At 43.1% G+C, this 25,892-nt stretch overlaps 1 protein-coding gene across 2 annotated transcripts in view; it reads left to right on the top strand.

Annotated features, from left to right (window-relative positions):
• XRCC5 (X-ray repair cross complementing 5) overlaps positions 1-25,242 on the top strand; it is an 89,627-nt gene extending 64,385 nt beyond the window's left edge. For both annotated transcript variants that reach the window (XM_075933031.2, XM_089779634.1), the window contains 5 exons: positions 5,956-6,065; positions 7,607-7,703; positions 10,300-10,367; positions 22,255-22,326; positions 23,568-25,242. In XM_075933031.2, coding sequence (XP_075789146.2) covers positions 5,956-6,065; positions 7,607-7,703; positions 10,300-10,367; positions 22,255-22,326; positions 23,568-23,582 — 362 coding nt within the window. In that variant the 3' untranslated portion in view covers positions 23,583-25,242. The remainder of the gene's footprint in view (positions 1-5,955; positions 6,066-7,606; positions 7,704-10,299; positions 10,368-22,254; positions 22,327-23,567) is intronic.
• The last annotated feature ends 650 nt before the right edge of the window (positions 25,243-25,892 follow it).

The raw sequence follows: 25,892 nt of genomic DNA, 5'->3' as shown, positions 1-25,892 counted from the left end.
ACATCAGAGATCTACTCTCCAATTAAAAGTCAACAAAGACAGCTCCGATTAAAAGTCAACAAAAACAACTGTGCTTCTCTGAGAGAGTTCAACTAATTGTGCCCAGGATGGAGTTTGGGAGACCAGATAAGAATACCTTCTTAACCAAGAGGCCCTAACCGGGGAATGAGTACAGCAAGAGATAAGACTGAAAGGACAACTGACTCCTATCAAAGCATGTTGTAAAACTCACCGGAAAAGCACAAAAGCCTTCTCTCTACAAACAAAACTAAGGAATCACAGAGAAAAGAGAGAGGGAGATGTCTGGTGGGGAGGAGAAGGAAAAGGGGGGGAAAAGAATAAACTAAATTGTTAAATCTAGGCAAGTCAAAGATCAGAATCTATTGTGGACAACTTTGTTACTGTATTCAGCTCTACCTATCTAATGGCAGCCTAAAATCAGTCATTAGATGGACTAGCCAGAGCAGGGATTGTGGGACACTTGTGTCCTTGAATGTAACATTCATTAATCATTGCTCTATCTGAGGACAGACTTGTTTTTGACCAGGCTCTCCCATGTTGTTAAACGAATCTTGCATTAAATGGTGAGGCATCTCCTTCCTCATATTAAAAAGTTGCATCCTGACACAGTTTGAGTTTTTTTTAAGTCCCCTAGAACAGATCTCAAGAAGTCCAAGGTTTCTAGCATGTAAAACTCAATGTTCTGACGCCTGCCAGTGCTACAGACATTTTTTTAAAAATGTGAAAGAATAAATGAAGTGTCTGATAATTCCTAGCAGTATGCAGGAATCATTCTGACAATAAAGACTCATATTATACTCTCTTAGTGCCTGGGGTTTTAATTTAACACATCAATGAAAAGGCAGCATTTAAAAGTAGGAAAAAACCCCAGCAGGACTTGCTTTTATTAGTGCAATTTGTAAGAAATTAGAACATTTAATGAGAAAATCGTTAAGCATGAAAAAATGGACTGACTTAACTTGTGTGGAGTTTAAATAGTGAGGTTTCATTTTAGTTAGTTGTTGGTAAAATAAATAAAAAAAAATCCTGTGAGCATACTATGGAGGAGAGGAGTGAGATTTTTATGCATTTGAATTCAATGTTTTGTGCATCCGTCAAGCACTGTATAGAACCACCATACATATCCTCCTCTGTAGGTAGACATAATCGATTCAACAGCTATCAGGAGAGGGTGAGGTGCCTTTTGGTTTACAACTGTTGTTACTGCAGTTGTCATTTAAACACCACAGTACAAATCACCAATGGTAAATTAGACACCACTCTCTACAGAAAACCCACTGACTCCTACAGTTACCTACAAGCCTCCAGCTCCCATCCAGGACACACCATACAATCCATCGTCTATAACCAAGCCCTTAGATACAATCGCATCTGCTCTAATCCCACTGACAGAGACCAGAAACTTCAGGATCTCTACCAAGCATTTTTAAACCTCAATTACCCACCCGGAGAAATAAAAAAACAAATTGAAAGAGCCAGACGAATACCCAGAAACCATCTACTTCAAGACAGACCCAAGAAAACCAACAATAGAACACCACTTGTCATCACCTCTAGCCCCCACCTTAAACCCGTCCAACGCATTATCAATAAACTACAACCTATACAGGAACAGGATACTACACTCAGAAAGGCTCTGGGAGACAGACCCATAGTCTCCTATAGACAACTACCTAACCTCAGGAAGATTCTTATCAACAACCACAGGACATACCACACTAATACCAACCCTGGAACTTTCCCTTGTAACAAACCCCGGTGCCAGCTTTGTCCACATATTTACTCTGCTGACACCATTATTGGACCTAACCATGCCAGTTGCAAGATCAAGAACACATATTCCTGTTCATCCAGAAATATAATTTATGCCATCATGTGCCTAAAGTGTCCGTGCGCTATGTACATTGGACATACTTCTCAGACACTTCGCCAAAGAATCAATGCACACAAAACAGACAAAAGACTCTCTCACAGAGTGAAAGCTGTTGCTTGCCATTTCAGCCAGACTGACCATTCTCTCAATGACCTTAAAACATGCATATTGCTTCAAAGAGACTTTACCTCCAGACTTCAACGAGAAGCTTCAGAATTGTCATTCATGCTTAAATTTGACACTTTATGTATGGTTTTAAACAAAGACTCTAATTATCTCACCCATTACAAAGATAGCTTCTCCTATTATCATCCCTATGTCATTACCTCACAGACACTAACCTTCCCCCTTCTGTTCTAAAATTTGATTTGTCAATTTAACATGCGTTCATTTTTTTGATTGTATCACTTTGGTATATATGGTTGTGCCCATTTTCTTCCACATATTGATCTGAGGAAGAGGGTCTGGCCCACGAAAGCTCATCACTTAATAAACCATCTTGTTAGTTTTTAAAGTGCTACATAGTTCTGTCTTTTGTTTCAACTAGACCAGACTAATACAGCTGTATCTCTGTCATTTAAACTAAGTTCAAGTGATTGTTTCGCAGATCATGAAACCAGTGGCTAGTTGCATTCATGCTTTAAAGTCAGAATAAGAATGGTAGAGCAGAAGACTACAGATTCAGTAATTCTGGAATCTTCTGTATTTCTTTGACCCAAACTTACCAGTATGTCTACCTATCCTACCCTTCTTGACTTTTCCCCACAGGGCTCTAGCTCGGTGGCTCTTAGCCAGAGGTCTGGGGTCAATGAGCAGGTTTCAGGGGGTTCTCCAAAATTTCCCCGTAAGAAGGACCAGCATTAGACTCACTGGAGCCCATGACAGAAAAACTAAGCCCAAGTTATGCCGCTTAGGGCTGAAGCCAGAGCCTGCGCCCCGTCACTCAAGGTTAAAGCCAATGCATGAGTAATTTAGGCCAGGTCTGTACTGGACCCAGAAGGTTGGCTTAAGGTATGCAACTCCAGCTACATAAATTAGGAAGCTGAAGTCGACATACCTTAAGCCAGGTCTAGTCAACACATGGCCCGTTTGTTTGCGGCCCGTGGTGCAGTTTGGGTTTACACGGGGCTCAACATGTGGCCTGCGGATGAGATCCTTTGAACATGGCCTCCACTGGGAACACACTCCACAATGGTGAATCAATGTAATGGTCTTCTTTCGATATGCGTTTTAGTAGTTAAATTCCTGGGTTTTCATTTCTCATTAAAAGTGCTGTCACATGGGTGGAAATCTGGTCAGTATTGCATTTTATTAATATCGGCAGAACTGACTTCAGTGGGGCCTGTGTGTTGTGCAGTCTTGCCTTCATCTTTGTATTCATGCCCGTCAGTGTGAAAGAAGCTATTTGCATGTATATTTCTGTTTAAGTTGCCGCCCTCAGCATGTGCTGTGAGTATCATTGTGGCTCCCGGGGCTTCCAAAGTTGAGTAGCCCTGCCTTAAGCTGAGCTTGGCGTGATCTCCACAACGGGAGGTCGTTGGGAGCAAAAGCTCCCGTCAACTTCCCTTACTCCTTGTGAATCGAGGCATACCGGTGCCAACCAGGGACATCCTCAGTGTTCGATTTAGCAGGTCCTTACTAAACCTGCTAAGTCGAATGCTAGAAGATTGATCTCCAGCGCAGTAATTATAAACGTAGCCTTAGCTTCATGGTTCACTTGCTGCCCCCTAGTGCTAGCCCTCGCTTTTAGTCTACTGAATATGCAGAAAAAACTGTTGTGCCGCAGGTGGGCTGTGGAATTTATATAGCATGCTGGGGGGTGGCCAAGTTATTCCACCAAAAAAAATTAAAAACCCCTGCTCTAGCTGACCTCTGAAACACCCTAGGGCTGGTGTTCAGTGCTTTGATGAGCTAATCCAATGATACCATGTGTGGTTACATAACTATCTTATGTCTACTGCATGTTAGAGAGCTAGGGAAAAATCCTTCCTTGCCATTAGAGGGACTGGGGTATGCATCACAATTAAGGAGAGAGAATAATTTATTGGATTATGCCCGGTAGTTCTCATGGTGTGCTGAGTGTTGTCTAAATAAAGAAGTCCTGAAGAGCTCACAGTCTAAAGATAGACAAGTAAAGAGAATGGAGGGAGAGGGAGAGAAGAGAAGCAACTAATATATGATTACTAGCTGGAGGTACCCAGCGTTGCTCGGTCCCGCTCCCCGCCGGCCGATTTGCTTCCCCCCCTAGCCCTGATTCCTGCTGGCTGGTTCTCCTCCTCCCGCTCTCCCCCTGCCAACCCCGCTCCCGTCAGCCGCCCCCAACCCTGAGCTCCCCTGACCAGCTCTGCTTCCTGCCGGTTGCCCCCCAATCTCTCCCGGCCAGCTCCGCTGCCCCTGACCTGCCCCCCATCAGCTCTGCTTACCGCTGGCTGCCCCTCCCCCGATCTCCCCTGTCCAGCCCCCCCCCCCCCCCCCCCCCTCCACCAGCTCTGCTTCCCGCCCCTACCCTCCCTTCCTCCTGGGTAGCTCTGCTCCCCTACTGGCCGGTTCCTCCTCCTGCCCCTGATCAAGTGTGTTCGTTTTTTTTTTTAAGACTACCTGGTAACCGTAGCCGCAGGGGGCAGGGCGGGTGCCCGAGCCGTTGTGCATATGGCGGTGGGGCAAGTCTCGGACGGCATTGGAGGACGCAGGCAGCGGCCACGTGACCTAGAGTGGGCGGGGCTGCCCCTGCAGCGCAGCTGGTTATTTTTTATTTTTACAGGTTGAGATCGGGCCCAATCAGGTCTTTATTAGCTAGTAATGGAAATTATGGAAGCATTATTATTTGCTTGAGTTATTACCCCAAGTTGCAATGGCTGGGGACTTGCAGTGCTTCAGAAGAATGAACCTCACTTATGATAAACAAGCCTTGAAGTACAATATTACTGAGTAATTCGGTCCACGTAGAATGTGTATGTGACTTGAGCTATTGTATTTGCCTTTTAGTTTCATTCGTGTTGTAGAAGAAATCTGAAATGCTGCAGAATTTGAAAATTGAATAACTTATCCACTTCTGGTATTTTGTACATCACAGCCTTATGTAATTAACAGTATTATAGTAAAATGCAGAAGTTTGCCAAATGAGCATAAGCTAACCAGAAGAGCAAAACTGTACCGTGATGTGAGCCTTTTCCAAATGTACCCAAAGGGACATCCTTTGCAGTGCTATCCTAGGTCTGACCTGTTGTCCATTTCTGTAGGGAATGAATAGGCATCCTCACCAGTACTTCTTTGAGGTGTGTGTGTGTAGATGAAGTTGGGCAAATAACCATTAAGCAAGTAAAAGAACAAAATGTAGGAGAATACTCTGGACTTCATTTTTTGGTCATTTTACTTTTTGCATTTGCACTTTTTTCAGTGTGTTTTATCACTGCCTTTTGAGTCACTCAGCAGTGAGGATACAATTAGTAATGTCGCCTTCCCTCTCCCTTTCTCTCTTGCGCAATTTACGTAAATGTTCATATACAGACATGCATCTTCCCTGCTATTGTTTATACTACGTCCCACTAGGCAGAATGATTAAGATGACTGTACTGAGGCCTAAAATATATTCTGAAGGCCCTGGTAATCAGGTATTAGCATCCACACACGAGGGTCTCACAACCAGAGATTATTCGGTTGCTTCAGCTATGACATTATGCCATTTACTGAAAACCAGATGCTCTCATTGAAATGTCTGTCTTTCATAGGTGGCGAGGTGCTCTAAATAATTCTGCTGCCCACCAAACAAGCAGGATCAGTGCTTGTTTTCCTGATCCCTTATAAATTCTCCTGCCTCAACCATGTTGGGATTTGTTACAGATTTTGTGGACTAAATGATTATTTTCTGTAGCTAAGAGTAGGGGTTCCATTATTGGGTGAGATGAGCATCTTGATGCAACACAGATATGATTGACTGATATACCAATAGATCTGCTTATAATTACAGAACAGGCTGCAGGAGAAACAAGGACAGTACAGCTAGTTAAACAGAAGGATTTTCTTCCTTCTGAAAGCATGCATCTCCTGTGTTTGTCTTCCAGTGAGCCGGCAGCTGGCAAACCGCATTGAACAGTTTTTGGAAACTAAAGGTTTACAGTACTACATGAAGAGTATCAACTGCATTAGAGTTTTCAGAGAGGAGGCCATTAAGGTAACGGTAAAATGTGAAAACTCTACTGTATATCAAATGTCAGAGCAAGATGTGCAGATCTACTACGTTAAAAATTTCAACAATTATGATCTGAGTCAATTATAGCACACTGGAAATTGTAAAATGATTTGAATGTTGTTTCAGTCCTTTGGGGATGGAGTAAGGACTGAAATGTGAAAAAACAATACCTGTGACCTAGTTGCTGAAAAGGCGAAATGTGCCGTCCTCCAAATATCATCTTAAGCAAAACTACAGGCAGTCCCCGGGTTACGTACAAGATAGGGACTGTAGGTTTGTTCTTAAGTTGAATCTGCATGTAAGTCAGAACTGGCGTCAGCCGCTGCTGAAACTGATCAGTTTCAACCGCGGCTGAATCTGGACGCCAGTTCTGATTTACATACAGATTCAACTTAAGAAACCCAGGCGTCCCCAAGTCAGCTGCTGCTGAAACTGATCAGCGGCTGATTCCAGGAAGCCTGGGGCAGAGCAACTCTGCCTCGGGCTTCCTGTAGTCAGCTGCTGGTCAGTTTCAGCAGCAGCTGACTTGGGGACGCCTGGGGCAGAGCAGCTGGGGTGCTGCTGGGTTGCTCCAGTAGCGCAGCTCCTTGGCGCTACTGGAGCAACCCAGCAGCACCCCAGCTGCTCTGCCCCAGGCATCCTGATTCAGCCGCTGCTGAAACTGACCAGCAGCGGCTGAATCAGGACGCCTGGGGCAGAGCAGCTGGGGTGCTGCCAGGTTGGTCCGGAGCGGCGCTGCAGGACCAACCCGGCAGCCCCCAGCTGCTCTACCCCAGGGGTAGGCAAGAAAAGCCTGGTCTGCTGGGGAGGGGAGCACTAGCTGCATCCCCGCCCCCCAGCGGACCAGGGAGACGGGGGTGGCGGGACTGCCCACGTCCTCCACGGCTTTGCTCCGTCTCCCTGGTCTGCTGACCTGGGAAACGCGGAGCAAAGCCGCAGAACAGGCGGGCAGTGGGACAGTCCAGCGCCGCGGCTGTCCCACTGCTGGCGTGCTCCGAGGCTTTGCTTCCCATCTCCCTGGTCTGCTGGTCGGGAGACGGGGAGCAAAGCCGCGGAGCACGCCCGCAGGGGGACAGCTCAAGCGCGCCCGGGCTGTCCCGCTGCAGGCGTGCTCCAAGGCTTTGCTCCCTGTCTCCCTGCAGATCAGGGAGACGGGGAGCAGCTTTTCTCGCCCGGGAGGACGGGGGCGGCGGACCGCGGCGCATCTGGGCGTCCCGCCGCTCCCGTCCTCCGGGGTGAGAAAAGCCCCGTTCGTAACTGCGGATCCGACATAAGTCGGATCCGCGTAACTCGGGAACTGCCTGCAGTCACCAAGGATCTGCACAGCTTTGTGAAATGCAGTTTCTTTTGTGATGCCCTGCACATTACACATGGGTTCTAGTGGTGCTAGATGAATGTGCAGTGGTTTGGAATGTATTTTTTCCTGTTTCCCATGTTAGATGTCTTTATGATGCATTAACATTACAGTTCTTTTGGTATTAAGGTCATTTTATTTTTCTGTGTTTCCTTTGTTGTTTTTTCAGCTGTCAGAGGTGCAGTGCTTTAATGATTTTTTGCGGGACCTGAAAGAAAAGGTGGAAGATAAAACCTTGGCTGATTTCTGGGAGATTCTGATACAAGGTACGATGAGAATTGACTCTCCCTTCACACCTTCTGCACAGTTTTTCTTCAAATGGTAAATTGTATGAGAGGGATCTACACGTTAGCAGCTAGACACTGACAATGCACACATATCAGCGTTTTTAATGTACAGTAGACTTCTGATAATCTGGCACCTTTTGGACCAAGGTGGTGCCGGATTATCAGATTTGCCGGAGAAGCAGGAGGTCCGGTACAGCTGCACAGCTTAACAGCTGGCCAGGACACAATCTCCCTCCCCCTACCCTCCCCTTTCCTCTTCCTGTCTCTCTCCTCCGTGCTGTAACCTGATCCTCCTCCCCCTCCCTTCCCGTTTCCCCTTCACTGAAGCAAAATGCTCTTCTCCATACTGTAACACGATCCCACTCTTCCCTCCCCCCCCCAACCTTATGCTCCCTCTGGTTACAGCCAGCACCTGTGCTGAGCGGCAGGCTTTTTAATCAGCTGGTCAGGAGCGCTTGGCATTTTGATGCCGGACTATCGGGATGCCGGACTATCGGACTATCAGAGTTTTACTGTAGATAGTTCTTGCATACCATGTAAAACTCATCTTTCACTACTATATAGCTTCATTTTTCAGTGGTTTCATATAAACAGTATTTCAAAATGCTATTCCAAGTTAAAATCAGTTAGAATGATAAATTGATAGCACAGCGAGAGAAATTGAACAGTTTAAGGCAAGGAAAAGAAGAAAATAAGTGGAAAGCTGGTGCACTGGAGAGAGTGAGAGGAAGGCTCTCCCATATGATAGAACAAAATACAGGACTATGTAGCACTTTAAAGACTAACAAGATGGTTTATTAGATGATGAGCTTTCGTGGTCCAGACCCACTTCCTCAGATCAAATAATGGAAGAAAATAGTCACAACCATAGATACCAGAAATTTAATCTATGCTATCATGTGCCGAAAGTGTCGGTCTGCTATGTACATTGGACAAATGTCTCAGACACTTCGCCAAAGAATCAACGCCCACAAAACAGACAGTAGACAGGATCACAAAGAAAAAACAGTTGCTTGTCATTTCAACCAGAAAGGACACAGTCTCAATGACCTGCTAACCTGCATCCTACTTCAGAAGACATTCAAATCTGCACTTGAAAGGGAATCCTCTGAACTGGCATTCATGCTAAAATTCGATACTCTCCGCCCTGGACTTAACAAAGACCCCAGCTATCTTACACATTACAAAGATAGCTTCCCCAATTATCACCTCTAATTCTATTAACTCACAGACATTTCCCCTTCCCCACCTCTAATATCATTAACTCACTGGCATTCACCTTCCTTCCCCCCCCCACCCCCCACATCCCCCTTCTGTTCTGTAATGTGATTTGTCCTTTTCATGTGTGTTCATTTTTTTTTAAATTGTATCCTTTGGTATATATGGTTGTGACTATTTTCTTCCATTATTTGATCTGAGGAAGTGGGTCTGGCCCACGAAAGCTCATCATCTAATAAACCATCTTGTTAGTCTTTAAAGTGCTACATAGTCCTGTATTTTGTTTCAGCTACACCAGACTAACACGGCTACATCTCTATCACTATTCCATATGATAGCAGCTGCTAAGAAGACTCCCGCACAAAGTAATCCATGACATAGTCCAGTGATGTGAGAGTGACCCGGAGGAAGGGAACCTGTGGTAACATGACGTACTGATGAGTAAACTGAGGAGGAAGGTTGCATAGAGAGACTAGGAACACTAGTTTTATTAGCATGAAAAACCTGACTCTCTAAATTTTTTCCCTTGCATGAATGCTTATGAAAATATACTTTAAATGCACAGTTGCCTCTTTTCTTTCTATGTACAGTAATATGTACATTGCTTTTGCATAGCACCTTTAATTCATTGCCTCCAAACTACAGATAGAGGCAATTTCACCCATAGCTTACGACACCACACAAAGAATATTATGTCCAGTTGAAACTTTGGGGGAAACAGCCTGGAGGGAGTTTAATAGCCACATAATAAACCTTTAAAAATGTTGGGTTCATAATGGAAATTTGGCCCAACCAAAGTCATGCTGATATGTTCTGTTGTAATAGTTTACAGATGATACTAATGAGAATTGTCAGCAACATGAACAGTTTTGAGGGGAAGAAGAATTTACAAATACAAGCTGCGCTATCTGAGATTTGCATATAGGGAATGGCTGTTTCACTTTGCTTAGAGGAAGATAAAGTGTTTTATGCATGATCTGTCTTCTAAACATTGTTTTGTATGGCAGAAATGAACTTAGATTAGAAGTTGGAGAGTATGCTGTATATTATTTGAAGTATAATTTTCATAGATTTCATATTTGAGCTATGATTTCAGTATCACATTAATTTGATTGTCATTATATATGTCCAGTTACTTAAATGGATGCCTCCAATAATGTATTAATATTAATTGTACTTGTGGGTCATGACAGTTAACTCATGAAAACTATGTCCTTTTAATATGAGAAGTATTTTTTTATTTTTGTCAGTGATGACACATTTAGAAGTTTGAATTTGAAACACTTTCCATTTTTAACATAGAGTGTCTTTCAGGTAAAGCTTTATACTGATCTTTTTGTGATTTGATTTACCTCAGATGGAATTTCTTTGATCACCAAAGATGAAGCAGAAGGTAGTTCAGTGACAAGTGAGGAAGCCAAAAAGGTATTACTTTTAAATTCTTGCATATCTATATGAAGTCTTTGCTATTCCAGAAAAGAAATTTTCTTATATGGATGAACTGTTAAGTGAATTAAATAGGGCTTGGATGAATGGAATCCTAACATAAGAACGGCCGTACTGGGTCAGACCAAAGGTCCTTCTAGCCCAGTATCCTGTCTACCGACAGTGTCCAACACCAGGTGCCCCAGAGAGGGTGGACCGAAGACAATGATCAAGCGATTTGTCTCCTGCCATCTCTCTCCAGCCTCTGAAAAACAGAGGCCAAGGACACCATTTTATCCCCTTGCTAATAGCCTTCTATGGACCTAACCTCCATGAAATTATCTAGCTTCCCTTTAAACTCTATTATAGTCCTAGCCTTCACAGCCTCCTCTGGCAAGGAGTTCCACAGGTTGACTACACGCTGTGTGAAGAAGAACTTTCTTTTATTGGTTTTAAACCTGCTACCCATTAATTTCATTTGGTGACCTCTAGTTCTTCTATTTAGGGAACTAATAAATAACCTTTCTTTATCGGCTCTCTCCACACCACTCATGCTTTTATATACCTCTATCGTATCCCCCCTCAGTCTCCTCTTTTCTAAACTGAAAAGTCCCAGTCGCTTTCACCTCTCCTCATATGGGACCCGCTCCAAACCCCTAATCATTTTAGTTGCCCTTTTCTGAACCCTTTCCAAGGCTAAAATATCTTTTTTGAGGTGAGGAGACCACATCTGTACACAGTATTCAAGATGTGGGCGTACCATAGTTTTATACAGAGGCAGTAAGATATTCTGTGTCTTATTTTCTATCCCTTTCCTAATAATTCCTAGCAACCTATTTGCCTTTTTGCCCGCCGCTGCACACTGCGTGGAAGTTTTCAGAGAACTGTACACGATATCTCCAAGATCTCTTTCCTGATTTGTCATAGCCAAATTAGCCCCCATCATACTGTACATATAGTTGGGGTTATTTTTCCCAATGTGTATTACTTTACACTTATCCACATTCAATTTCATTTGCCATTTTGCTGCCCAATCACTCAGTTTGGTGAGATCTTCTTGGAGTCCCTCACAGTCTGCTTCTGTCTTGACTATCCTAAACAGTTTGGTATCATCCGCAAACTTTACTACCTCACTGCTTACCCCTTTCTCCAGATCATTTATGAATAAGTTGAAAAGGATTGGTCCCAGGACTGACCCTTGGGGTACACCACTAGTTACCCCTCTCCAATCTGAAAATTTACCATTTATTCCTACCCTTCGTTTCCTGTCTTTTAACCAGTTCTCAATCCAAGAAAGGACCTTCCCTCTTATCCCATGGCCATGTAATTTACACAAGAGCCTTTGGTGAGGGATCTTGTCAAAGGCTTTCTGAAAATCCAAGTATACTATATCTACTGGATCCCCCTTATCTGCATGCTTGTTAACCCATTCAAAGAACTCTAATAGATTAGTAAGACAGGATTTCCCTTTACAGAAACCATGTTGACTTTTGTCTAACAAATTATATTCTTCTACATGGTTCACAATTGTATTCCTTACTATTGTTTCGACTAATTTGCCCGGTACTGAAGTTAGACTTACTGGTCTGTAATTGCCAGGATTGCCTCTAGAGCCCTTTTTAAATATTGGTGTCATGTTGGCTACCTTCCAGTCATTAGGTACGGAAGCCGATTTAAAGGATAGGTTACAAACCACAGATAATAGCTCAGCAATTTCCCATTTGAGTTCTTTTAGAACCCTTGGATGAATGCCATCCGGTCCCAGAGATTTGTTAACATTAAGTTTTTCTATTTGTTCCAAAACCTCCTCTAATGACACTTCAATCCGGGACAGTTCCTCAGATTCATCACCCACAAAGGACGGTGCAGATTCGGGAATCTCCCCAACGTCCTCAGCCATAAAGACTGAAGCAAAGAAATCATTTAATTTCTCCGCAATGGCTTTATTGTCCTTGATTGCTCCTTTTATAGCTCGATCATCTAGGGGACCCACAGGTTTTTTAGCAGGCTTCCTGCTTCTAATGTACTTAAAAAATATTTTGTTATTTCTTTTGGAGTTTTTTGGCTAGCTGTTCCTCAAAATCTTTTTTGCTTTTCTTATTACATGTTTACACTTGATTTGACAGTGTTTATGTTCCTTTCTATTTATCTCACTAGGATTGGACTTCCAATTCTTAAAAGATACCTTTTTGTCCCTCACTGCTTCTTTTACATGGCGGTTAAGCCATGGTGACACTGTTTTAGGTCTCTTGCTATGTTTTTAAATTTGGGATATACATTTAAGTTGGGCCTCTATTATGGTGTCTTTAAAAAGTTTCCATGCAGCTTTCAGGGATTTGGCTCTAGTCACTGTGCCTTTTAATTTCTGTTTAACTAACCTCCTCATTTTTGTGTAATTCCCCTTTTTGAAATTAAATGCCAGGGTGCTGGACTGCTGAGGTGTTCTTCCCACCACAGGAATGTTGAATGTTATTATATTATGGTCACTATTCCCAAGCGGTCCTGTAACGGTTATTTCGTGGACCTGATCCTGCACTCCACTCAGGACTAAACCATAAAAATGAAGAGGTCCTAACTCGGGGAAAATTCTCCCTTAATACGCCCTGTATTATATTGTTTCATGCTGCCTGCAGGTGGGGCATATTATTGTTTAGACATATTTTCCAGACAAACCATTTCAGGAGCTCAGTTTAGTGTAGTGGCAACAGGCTGTTAGTATATGCAGGAACACTGTTGGCTCCTGACTTTTCATTAGAATGATGTTTTCCTCGATATGGGAGAAGTGCAATCTAGTCACTAGAACACGGGTGTGGAAATCAGGGACTTCTGAGGTCTAACCCCAGCCCTGAATTCTGCATCCGTGGCCAAGTCGCAACCTCTGTGCCTCAGTTTCCACTTCTATAATCAGTGCACAATAGCACGCTCAACACAAAAGGGGCGACATGTTTGAAGGTGTTCCTTGCGGGTAACAATACTGACAGCAATGGGGGTGCAAAGTACTGTAGTTAGCATAAGGAATAGAATGGGGCACGCAGAGCAGCCTTTTCCCCAGTGAAGGCAGAAAGGCAGATTCAAGGGAGACAAGATACAGTGGTGGCTGAATCGAGAACTATTTTTATATTTGTCTTACAGAAGATGAACACAAATCCATATACCCAGCTGGCAGGCATGGTTTAAATATAGCTTAAGAGGGAGAAGGCTTTTGTGTACAGATTCTGCTGTTGAAACCACTAACCATGTGAGCTTGAAAGCACCTCTCCTAAAAAGAGAACTCTTCTTTGCTCCCACAAAACTCAAGCTTTGTACTCTTAACCGGCAGGGTGGTTGTCACTTTGGAATGTTTAGTGAATAGGTGAGAGGTTGTAGTCCGGAGTCTATTATCCCTTTTCATCTGAAGCAGCTTTGGAAATGCACGTGCACCTTAAGATGACCTTGGCATGTCCACAACTCACTTAACATGAGAAAAAACACAGAAAAATTGATAAAAGGCGGGGGGGAGGTCAATAAAATGCCATGATACTATAACGAAATAGCAACGTATATATCGAAACTAACGTACAGATTAGAGTTGTGAGAGCTGTCACAAAATTGTTCAGCAAGGATGGGGCCATGGCTGTTTGTGGTCATACATAACTATGCAAACTATCTTTCTCTTCCCAGCAGCATGTACCAAGAAAGGTGTCATTTAGTTATTAGTTACTTAAACATTTCACTTCCAAAAAAATTCATGATCTAGAACAGGGGCTGGAGCACATGACCTATGAGGAGAGGCTGAGGGAGTTGGGTCTGTTTAGTCTGCAAAAGTGAAGAGTGAAGGGGGATTTGATAGCAGCCTTCAACTTCCTGAAGGGAGGTTCCAAAGAGGATGGAGAGAGGCTGTTCTCAGTAGTGACAGATGGCAGAACAAGGAGCAATGGGCTCAAGTTGTGGTGGGAGAGGTCCAGGTTGGATATTAGGAAAAACTTTTCCACTAGGAGAGCGGTGAAGCACTGGGATGGGTTCCCTAGGGAAGTAGTGGAGTCTCCATCCCTAGCTGTGTTTACGTCTCGGCTTGACAAAGGCCTGGCCGGGTTGATTTAGTTGGGATGGTCCTGCCTAGAGCAGGGGGCTGGACTTGACGACCTTCTGAGATCTCTTCCAACTCTATGGTTCTGTGATTCTATGAACAGGGCTACTTAACACGCGGTCCCCAGGCCATTTGTTTGTGGCCCACGGTGCAGTTTGGGTTTATGTGGGGTTCAACACATGGCCTGCAGGTGGGATCCATTGAACATGGCCTCCACTGGGAACACGCTCTACAATGGCGAGTCAGTATAATGGTCTTCTGTTGATATGCATTTTAGTAATTAAATTCCTGGACTCTCATTAAAAGTGCTGTCATATGGGTGGAAGTCGGGTAGATATTACATTTTATTAATATCAGCAGAACTGACTTAAATGCATGCCCATCAGTGTGAAAAGCTATTTACGTATATTTGCATTTAAGTTGCGGCCCTCAGTATGTGCTGTGAGTATCGTTGTGGCCCCCGGGGCTTCCAAAGTTGAGTAGCCCTGATCTAGAAAAAAATCAACCCTAATGTCCACACTATATGCTACATGAAATTACTTTTCAGTTCTTCAAGTCCTCTCTATGCTAACTGTGGTAGGGTCAAGTTAGAGGGATACAAAAAAAAAAAGTAATGGGAGGGAGGTATATTAGCTTCAGACTGAGAAAAATCTCTGTTCCCAGGATAAATGGCAGGGGCTAGTCTAGAATCAGCAGAGTCAATCAGAGCAATTAAGCACCTGGAGCTAGTTGAGTGGTCCTGCAGAGTCAGGTGAGCCTGTGCTAATTAGAACACCTGGGGCCAATTAAAGAACCAGTTGAGACGGGTTTAAAAAGAGCTTCCCTGCAGGGCGCACAAGTAGCTGAGAGGACAGAGAAAAGCGCTGCTGGGTGCAGGAGGAAACAGGCACCGAGTGGGTACTGGGAGGACGAGCCTGAGAGAAGGAAGGTGCTGGGGATGGTGTAGGGAAGTAGCCATAGGGGTTTTGTAGCTGTCTCACAGCTGGTATTAGAGCCCCTCATAGGCAGCTGCTATTACAGGGCTCTGGGCTGGAACCCGGACTAGAGGGTGGGCCCGGGTTCCCCTCACACCCACTTCCCCATCTCCAGCCCTGTATTCTTTGGGAGTCCACCGAGACTGTGAAGTTTATACCTTATGCTGGCCGATGATGAGAGACTCTCAGCAAACAGCAAGCTGATGCCCTTGGTGTGGTGCCCAAATTGAGAGCTGCAGTGAGCCTCTGGGGCAAATAAATCAGCCTAAAAGAGCAGGACCCACCAAGTTTTGAGTAGGAACCTTGTCACATAACACAAAAAGCACAGCAAGAAACCACTGGTGAAACACTGAGCTTGCAGTAGCTGTACAATATGTGCATCCTTACATACATAACACAGATGCAAAGCCTGCTTGTGGCTTCCCATCTAAATGAGGGAGAAACCTGTGTAGACTAAACTTGGATCTGGCTGCCCTGGTGCGCTGCAACTTACCATCATCCTACAGTCCGCTCTGATGGGCACGCTGAATTTTGTAGTACATTCTGCCTCACAAGCAGTTCAGACTCCTTGTTTCACTGAATGAGACAGTATTTTGGAGGAGCAGGAAAAGCAGAGAGCTTCACTCATGAAAATAATCCATTGGTCTGTGGCTGATAGGCCATGAGTTCAGGTCTCACTTCTGTTCATTGATGCACTTCAGCCTTTCTAATAAGCATGGCCTCATATCCCTACCGTAGAAGGAAGGCAACTGTCATTCATTTCCCCTAATTTTTTAGGATACATTAGCTGAGACATTGCACAGTTCTGGCATAACTAGACATAGAATAAAGAGCAGAATTTGTAGTGCGGCAGAGCCAAGCCTCAGCCACACTATATTTCAGAATGAATGAGCCAAATCTATTTGCTTGGCTGTTGTGACTGTAACACTGCTGACCGCTAGACTGCATTCCCTTCAGAGGAGAATCTTGATTCCTCAGGTTCCAGGCATCTTATGTGAGGCCCTTTTCCTGCAGGGGCATTTTCCCCACCACTAACCAATTATAAAACCAGTTCATTTGATTCACACACTGAGAAAAATTTCCTTTGAAACAAATGTTATAGTTAAAAACCACCAATGTCAGTTATGTTACAACATGCAACAAAATACAGGTGTTCCATGGTTCAGTAATTTATCATATATTTTGATTGCTTATGTCTCACAGTGGTAAGTTTAAAGATAGAGAGATATGCTACCAATGCTGTACCTTGTTTTAAAGCAAGACCACAGAAACCTCTATTCAGAAATACTTGATACTGTGTGATTGTGGCTTCAGAAGTCTCAGAATACACTACAGGTTGTACCTCTCTGGTCCAGCATGATTTTAGTTAGCTGGATGTCCACTTATCATGGGTGTGACCAAGTTTGCTGTGGTCCCATAACACTTGTTTACAGCCACCAGTCCTGGCTCTCACTGTTCTGTGCTGTTATTTAGCTTTAATTTACCCCTAAATGTCTTCTAAGAGCATGCCTACATGGCAGAGCTAAACTTGAAATAAGCTACGCAACATGAGCTATGCTAATTGTGTAGCTTAAGTCGAAATAAGCTATTTTGGGCACTTTCTACACAGCAGTTATTTTGAGAGAGAGCACTCTTCCCCCAACTTCCCTTACTCCTCGTACAGTGAGGGTTACAGGAGTTGGAGCAAGAAGTCCTCCTGCTCGACATTATGACATTACATCAGAGTAACTGCTTGTGTGTAGACACGGACTAAATTATTTTGGAATTATGTTAGTTATTCTGAAAATAACGCTGTTGTGTAGACATAGCCTGAGTCCAGTAAGAAGTGGAAGTATTGGCAATGCTGCTAGACAGTATTGACCTTCTGTGGATTGGCATATTCTCTGCTTTGGCACCGGTCAAGTCCTGCGGGTGCTGGACTAGAATGGTTCAATCGGTAGTACAGCATCAGATGTAAGGCACATGCTGTACAAGGGAGAATATTAGAATAGGAGATGATTCCATGTAATGGCAGTGCCTTTGGGGTTCTTTTAGTTACATTATGTTGCTCTCGTGTATTTCCTTACGTTCCTTCATTGAGAAAAATGGTCTCATTGTCTAGTCTTTTCTATAATGATGCATATGGGAAGATACTCTTTTTAGAGCAAAGCGATGGTAAGTTAATAGATCAGACTTGCCAGGTGCTTTTTCTGGTTGCTTTCGGAAAGATAATGGATTTTGGCACAACTATTATATGTAATTTGTTTCAGCATAAATGCAAAACAGATCCTGTCAGAAAAAATCAATTGTAGATGTTTAGTACTTAATGGAAACTTAAAGCTTCAGTTTCTTGCTGAGCATATCTTCATCTCAGATTTCCTTAAATTGCAAGGTGTTATTGACACCTAATTTAGTGTAAAATGATCATTCTGAGAACCCTGAAGAAGTGTCCTACTTTCACAGATCCTAGCTGATGTCAATTAATTATGTAAAATGGAATTTGTTTGGGTGAGAAACCCCCTCCAAAGCTGACAGTATCCACCAGAAAGCAGGGTCAGGTGCAACCAAGGAGGTTGGGAGCTCGCTTTGCCCCATTCTACGTGGCCCCCTGAAGCAGGAGCAGCCAGAGGGCTCCGCACATTGCCCCCGTCCCAAGTGCTAGCTTTGTAGCTGGGAACCATGGCCAATGGGAGCTGCAGGGGCAGTGCCTATGGACAGGACAGCGTGCAGAGCTGTGTGGCCCAACCTCTGCCTGGGAGCTGGCAGGGAGACGCAATGCTGCTTCCAGGAGCTGCCTCACGTAAGCGCCACCTGGATCCTGCACCCCGCAGAGTCCCCCCACCTGCTGCCCCAGTCCTGATCCTCCTCCCGCCCTCTGAGTGCTTTGATCCCCATCTGGCCTGCACTTCTGCCCACCTAACTCCTCTTACCCATTCCCATCCCAAAATCTGCAGTCCCTGTCAGAGCCTCACCGGCCCTGGTACCCCAAATTAGCCCGTACCCTGATTTCCCTCCTGCACCCTGAACTCCTCAATTCTGGCCTCACCCCAGCTGGAGCCCTTACCCCTCCTGCACCTCAACCGCCAATTCTGTGAGCATTCGTGACCCTCTGTACAATTTCCATACCAAGATGTGGCTCTCAGGCCAAAAAGCTTGCGCACCCTGGGTATGTCTACACTGCATTCCTCTTTCGAGAGAGGAATGCAGATGCAGCGGAGTGAAATTGCAAATGAAGCGCAGATTTGAAGTTCCCGCGCTTCATTTGCACAATCGCGTCCGGGCGCTATTCGAAATACCCTATTTCGAAAAAAGAAACTCAGTCTAGATGCGGTTATTTTGAAAGAAAACCCTTCTGGGGTGTTTTAGAATTAGGTAGTTGAGAGAATGAGGAACTAGGTGGCCTCCTGGTTGGTAGCAGTATTCAGTAGGTAATAAAAGGCACAGGTAACTGTTGATATGCTATTATCCTTCCTCTTTCCAGAGCTCTGACTTAGGTTGTTGATGGAACATTTTGTGAAAAAACATTTTTGCTGCTTCTGAGGGTATGTCTATACTGCAGAGACTTTATCAGCATAGCTACATTGCCCTAGGTATGTGACTATAACCCTGTAGTGTAGACACAGTCTGTGTGCAAGGAAAGGGTTTATTGGTGTAGGAACACCACTTCCCTGTGCAATAGTAGTTCAGTTGATGGAAGCATTCTTCCATCAGCATTGCTAGTCTGTACTGGGGTTTAAGTTAACATAGTTGTTGGTCAGAAATGTGTCTTTTTTTTTTTTTTTTTACACCCTGGCTGATGTAGGTATTTTCACCTAGCTTTAAGTATAGGTCTTCACTGAGAAGTCTGATGAAGGAATGCCTAACATAGTGAATGCTAGTGGCAAGGGAGTAGGTTTAGAAGATAAAATAAAAAAAGAACAAGTTAAAAATCACTTAGAAAAGTTAGATGCCTGCAAGTCACCAGGGCCTGATGAAATGCATCCTAGAATACTCAAGGAGCTGATAGAGGAGGTATCTGAGCCTCTAGCTATCATCTTTGGAAAATCATGGGAGACAGGAGAGATTCCAGAGGACTGGAAAAGGGCAAATAGAGTGCCCATCTATAAAAAGGGAAATAAGAACAACCCAGGAAACTACAGACCAGTTAGTTTAACTTCTGTGTCAGGGAAGATAATGGAACAAGTAATTAAGGAAATCTTCTGTAAACACTTGGAAAGTGGCAAGTTGATAGGGAACAGCCAGCATGGATTTATAAAGAACAAATCATGTCAAACCAATCTGATAGCTTTCTTTAATAGGATAATGAGTCTTGTGGATAAGGGAGAAGTGGTGGATGTGGTATACCTAGACTTTAGTAAGACGTTTGATACGGTCTCACATGATATTCTTATCAATAAACTAGGTAAATACAACTTAGATGGGGCTACTATAAGGTGGGTGCATAACTGGCTGGATAACTGTACTCAGAGAGTAGTTATTAATGGTTCACAATCCTGCTGGAAAGGCATAACAAGTGGGGTTCCTCAGGGGTCTGTTTTGGGACTGGCTCTGTTCAATATCTTCATCAACGATTTAGATATTGGTATAGTAAGTACGCTTATTAAGTTTGCAGATGATACCAAGCTGGGAGGGGTTGCGACTAATCTGGAGAATAGGGTCATAACTCAAAATGACCTGGACAAATTGGAGAAATGGTCTGAGATAAATAGGATGAAGTTTAATAAAGACAAATGCAAAGTGCTCCACTTAGGAAGGAACAATCAGTTTCACACATACGGAATGGCAAGCGACGGTCTGGGAAGGAGTACGGCAGAAAGGGATCTAGGGGTTATAGTGGACCACAAGTTAAATATGAGTCAGCAGTGTGATGCTGTTGCAAAGAAAGCAAACATGATTCTGGGATGTATTAACAGGTGTGTTGTGAGCAAGACACGAGAAGTCATTCTTCTGCTCTATTCTGCGCTGCTTAGGCCTCAGTTGGAGTATTGTGTCCAGTTCTGGCACCGCATTTAAAGAAAGATGTGGAGAAATTGGAGAGGTCCAGAGAAGAGCAACAAGAAAGATGAAAGGTCTAGAGAATATGACCTATGAAGGAAGGCTGAAAGAATTGGGTTTGTTTAGTTTAGAAAAGAGACGATTGAGGGGGGACATGATAGCAGTTTTCAGCTATCTAAAAGGGTGTAATAAGGATGAGGGAGAAAACTTGTTCATCTTGGCCTCTGAGGATAGAATAAGAAGCAATGGGCTTAAACTGCAGCAAGGGAGGTTTAGGTTGGACATTAGGAAAAAGTTCCTAACTGTCAGGGTGGTTAAACACTGGAATTAATTGCCCAGGGAGGTTGTGGAATCTCCATCTCTGGAGATATTTAAGAGTAGGTTAGATAAATGTCTATCAGAGATGGTCTAGACAGTACTTGGTCCTGCCATGTGGGCAGGGGCCTGGACTCGATGACCTCTCGAGGTCCCTTCCAATCCTAGTATTCTATGATTCTATGATAGAACAGACTAAAGTGTGAGGTGCTGTCTTAATAGAGCTGGATAATACTCAGATCACAGATAACAAAGGTACCTTCCCCCATGTTAAGTTTCTGATTTGTATCTGTTTTTTGATATCCTTCTTTACACATCTAACACTGCAGACGTAGGGAGAATGGAGATATTTAGCATCATTAATCCCCCCACCATATCTATCTCCCCTTTCTGGTTACATGTTTCCCCCTTATTGTAGTGTCTGAAGATCTGAGATAATCAGAGATCTGTTTCAGAAGCCAGCTGTGTTTATGTAATGAAAACCAGCTAAAAATTCAAACGAGTATTTTGAACATGTCTCTTTTGAGTTTAATTCTTTTCAGAGAAAAAAGCTTCCTTTTTTTGTCTCACCTAGAGCCACTGTTGCAGCACCTTTATTTTACAGAAGACAATGCTGGAAAAAGACCTGTAATATTAGATGGTCTAGCTCATCCACATTGCTGCTTTCTCTCTAGGGCAGGGTTAATGCCAGCTACATATTTGTAAATGTTTCGTACAATCTAGTTTAAGAGCTGTACGGATGGGAGAGGATTTCTGTTTTTTCCATTGAGTTAATTGCTAAAATAATAGTAACTAATAGTAAGATTTTTGGACAGTGGAGCACAATTTTTATAAGTCATGTTCTGTTTTTGTGTTTTCTTTGCTATTATTGCTGATAACTTTTAGCTTGTATAAAGCAAGGGAGCTAATAGAGAGAGAGAAATAGCTGTGAGATAGTTACGCATTAGGTGCTGTCTGTATATGGGCCTCATTATTATAGTGTCTGAACTAATTTCTTTGACCCCTTTTTTATGGTTTGTGGAGGGCATCTAGTGATTTGCACTGGCTAATGAGATAGAATGTTTGGGTACATTCATTAGGTACAGATCTATTTGATAAAGAATACAAGTCTAACCACCTACACATTTGAGGTTTTGTTCAGATTCAGGTCATTAATTGAGTGGAACCAGGATTTGGTCCTTGTATTTTACTTTGCAAAAATTTATAATTTATTGATTTTCACAGGTATACATTATGAAGGGAAAAATAACATCCTCCCCATTTTTAAGCATTCATAGCTGCAAACATTATTGGTCAGAACATTATTAAACTCCCTGTATATATGAGCCTTCTTTCTTATTTCTGACTACATTTTCTGAGTCTTGTCTTTAAAATGTTAAAGATTGGTGGAGGGGATGGAAACTCAACCAAAACGTCAGTAGTAATTATTGGAGCTTTACTATATGGAATTCTCAGATCACATGTGTGTTTTTTAAAAAACCTATCAAAATACTTTCCAATGAGTGAATGGAAAGTGTCTGAATTTTGTCTCCGTAACGCAAATGAATTTTGTTTTCAGTTCTTGGCCCCCAAAGAAAAACCAACTGAAACTCCGTCAGTAGCCGGGGAAGGTGGGGATGTGGATGATTTGGTAAGTACTGTGAAGGCATGGTGGGGCTTCATGATTGAAGTAGCTGGATTGTTTCAGTGAGAGATGAGCTTCTAAAATCAACAGGGATGAGGACTTGCCATGGATTTGTGCCCCAGAAAGCAACTAAGGCAGGCATGTCCAAAGTCTGGCCCGCAGGCCAATTGTGGCCCGTGTTCCGATTTAATACGGCCCCCACTTCCTCCCCCTCTCCTGGCTCCCCGGCGCTCTTCTGAACTGGCGCGCCCAGTGCACCGCTTCTGGCCGCGCTGCCGCCCATGGCCTCCGCTGTCCTAGAGCCTGCCCTGTAGGGTACGTCCGCAGCCCCGCTCCCCCGCTCGGCTGCAGGTTCACCCTGCCCCCGGGCTGCTGTGAGGCCGGCGTGCCCTGCGCTCTCCGCCCGCCTCCGACCCTGCGGGCCCTCCGCCTTGGGGCTGAGAGTGCAGGGACGGCCCTCAAGCATGTTCACTTCTTCAAATCTGGCCCTCTTTGAAAAAGTTTGGACACCCCTGAACTAAGAAATTAAGGCACAAAGGAACCCCCATGAAATACTTAGTTGCTATTGTAAATGTAACCAGATACATAGTTTCATAGCGGCAGGCACTGGACTGTGTTATCTTGCGTTGTTCATGTAGATTAATTCTTTCCTTTCCAGTGTTTTAAGAACCCCCCCCCTCCCCCCCCCCCCCCCCGATAAAGCTGCTCTTTTGAGAGCAGATTGTTATAGTTTAACGTAACAACACTTCAGAAGGCCGGAGTTACAGAGCAGTTACTTGTGTGGATTGAAAAATAAAAACCATTAAGAAAAACATACTTTAATCTGCTCAATTGACCTGGTACAGATAGGCTTGCTGAAATTCAAGCATTTAATGGGTTTATTGTGTATAAACAATTCAGCCTCTCTCTTATTTTTTTTCTTTTTCATGCTGAGTCATTACAAATATAACATCTCCAGCGCTTCAGCCGATAGTCCATCCAGTCTTAAAATAGGGCAGCTTAACTAAAAACCCTATTAATTGCATTTACAACTTTCTGGTAATACAATTTTGGCTGATTCTCTGCTTAGTCATGAAGACTTAGAGTACAAGTATTCCACAGGTCTTTCATATTTTCCCAGATAGCGTGTATCCAAGTTCATTAGGCTGTACATATTTTGTTTTCTGATTACCATCTCTGTCCAGCTTGTGAGAGCAATAATTTTAAGCATGTGCCTCCTATTCCAAATATGTCATTTTCTTTTGCAGCTGGACATGATGTAAGTGGATGGACTTATGGGGATCTCTGAAGAACTGTGTGGCAGGGGGCACAAAATTACTATTGAAGAGAAGAGAGCTCGTCCATTCTTCTGTTGATAGAGGTGTCTTGAGAAAGAACATCAATTTCAAAGACATTTTCATTTGGTTTAAACCGTAGAGCTGACTCAACAGCAGTTAGTATAAGAGTTAACGTAGATTATTTCAATTTTCTATACATTTTCTGTAGTACATCTTTTTCTAAAAATAAGTTATTTCATACTCAGTACTGTAAAGTTGCTCTGATATTTCAGCTTCCAGTTAAATACCACTAAATTTTAATGAGGGCCTGTGTTACTGTCTGACATCACTGGCACCAGTATTGTTTGGAGAGAACAGAACATGGAGGTCGAAGTGAAATCACAAGGTAATATAAAGGAACTTTTAGTAGGAGTAAATCAGTAGATTCCTTCTTCAGAAAGAAAGACACCACTTTTCATGTTGTCTGTCAGATCAGGAGAGGGAAAACAAGTGGGTATTTTGGATTAAAAAAAAAGCTAAAAAAGAACAATTTTAAAAAATGTCCAGTCCACGGTGGCATAATGTATTCACTCAAAATATAAAATTGAATCTACAGTACCCAGCAAAATATTTCTTAGAGTGTTGATTTATCACAGCATATCCAAATCAGTGATTATTCTCTTATTTTTCTGTTTCACTTTTCTTTCCCAGCCTGGAACAGTAATAGCGTTGTTTACAAGTTACTTTTCATTATACTTTTGAGTCTCTGCCGATTTCAGTGAGGATCATCACCATTGATCTGTCACGTTCTCTCTTGTTCAAATGTATTTGAAGGCCTTATTTGCTGCTTGACACATATTCAGGTTGTCTCCAGACTTTAACTGGTGCATTTATCTTCCCTATCTCAGTGTGAACACAATGTATGAATGAATTGTTGTTTCCCTCTTGTTCACTGCAGCAAATTGTTAATGAGCAGCAGAGAAATCTTTCAGAGTTTAAAAAAATTAAAAGTACTCAACACATATAATTGTGTCCATAAGACACATTGCTCCCCACAATGCTTGACACAACTAGAGTGAAGATAGGGAATCAGTTAGGTCTGAGAGAACGCCTGAATTCTGCTTGGAACCAGTTATTCCAGTGATAGACTTTTGTTGCAAACACTTTTTCTGGGATTAGTTAGTTAGAGCATTATTCATGTTTCAAACTGCCATCTTGTTATTTTAACATAAACATACCTATGGAAGGGTGCTGAGACAATGGAAATCTGTAAGACCAGGCTGTGCTTAAAATCGGCTTTAGTTTGGAATGTCTGCACTTGTAGAATGACTCTAGGCTCTGGAAACACAAGTGTTTCCTCTCCCTTCCTGGCCACATGGGAATGTGTTCTCCCCCCTACTCTCTCGTTTTGGGTCACCCATATGGAAGATGGCCACTCACACTGAGTTCAGAAAGACTTCTGCAGGCTTTCTTCCAAGTTGGCTCTCCAGCTGGCAGCTTTGACTGATGGCCAAATCACCAGAGCCTAAGTGTCCCCCAGAATGTATTTTTCATAATTGTAAATAAGAAATAACAGGCTACAAATCCATTCGCTTGTCATGTCAAATTTCCATGTAATCCACTGACTGGCTTTTAGTTTTCATATTAAAAAATGGCTAATATAATATTTCACGGTGTTTTATTTTCCACCTATTTTGGCCTTCTCTAAAATCAGTTCATGTTAGACTGTTCCTACCTTTTTGCAAGAGGTATATAATGAACGTTCAGGTACCCTCTTAAGACTGGAGATTGCCTAATAAATGTAGTCTCTTGTACAGTTTTCATTGAAAACAAAGCTAGCTTTGAACACGAAAAGCCCTCTATAAATGTCAAATGTGATTCTGTCATCTGTTTTACAAACAGTAAGCCCTGCAACACACCTACGAGGTAGGTATCCCTATTTTACTGAGGCACTCCAGGGTCTTGGCCAGGCCCACAGAAGGCTTTCGAAGTCATTCTGTGAGCCAGGATTAAAAACAAACAATGAACATACATGAGTCAATATGGTGGTATCCCACAGGATACCCTGCTGCTTGGATGGCACATTTCTACTGAGAGTTGCTAGATCTGGAGACGGTGAGCAAAGATTTAAACGGTTTAAGGAAGGTATTAAATGAAATGAAATGAACTCCTACAAAGTACCTGAAACTTTTTCCTTGTTTCTAACCCTTCCATCGTAACGGTCAGAATCATTGGAGAAAGTGCAGAGAAGAGTAACGAAAATTATTAAAGGTCAGAAAACATGACCACTGAGGAAAGGCTAAAAGAATTTGGTTT

Source organism: Pelodiscus sinensis, chromosome 7, assembly GCF_052426305.1.
Source record: "Pelodiscus sinensis isolate ZL-2025 chromosome 7, ASM5242630v1, whole genome shotgun sequence".
In the NCBI taxonomy this organism is placed as follows: domain Eukaryota; kingdom Metazoa; phylum Chordata; order Testudines; family Trionychidae; genus Pelodiscus; species Pelodiscus sinensis.
This window is presented reverse-complemented; position numbering and strand designations above follow the sequence as displayed.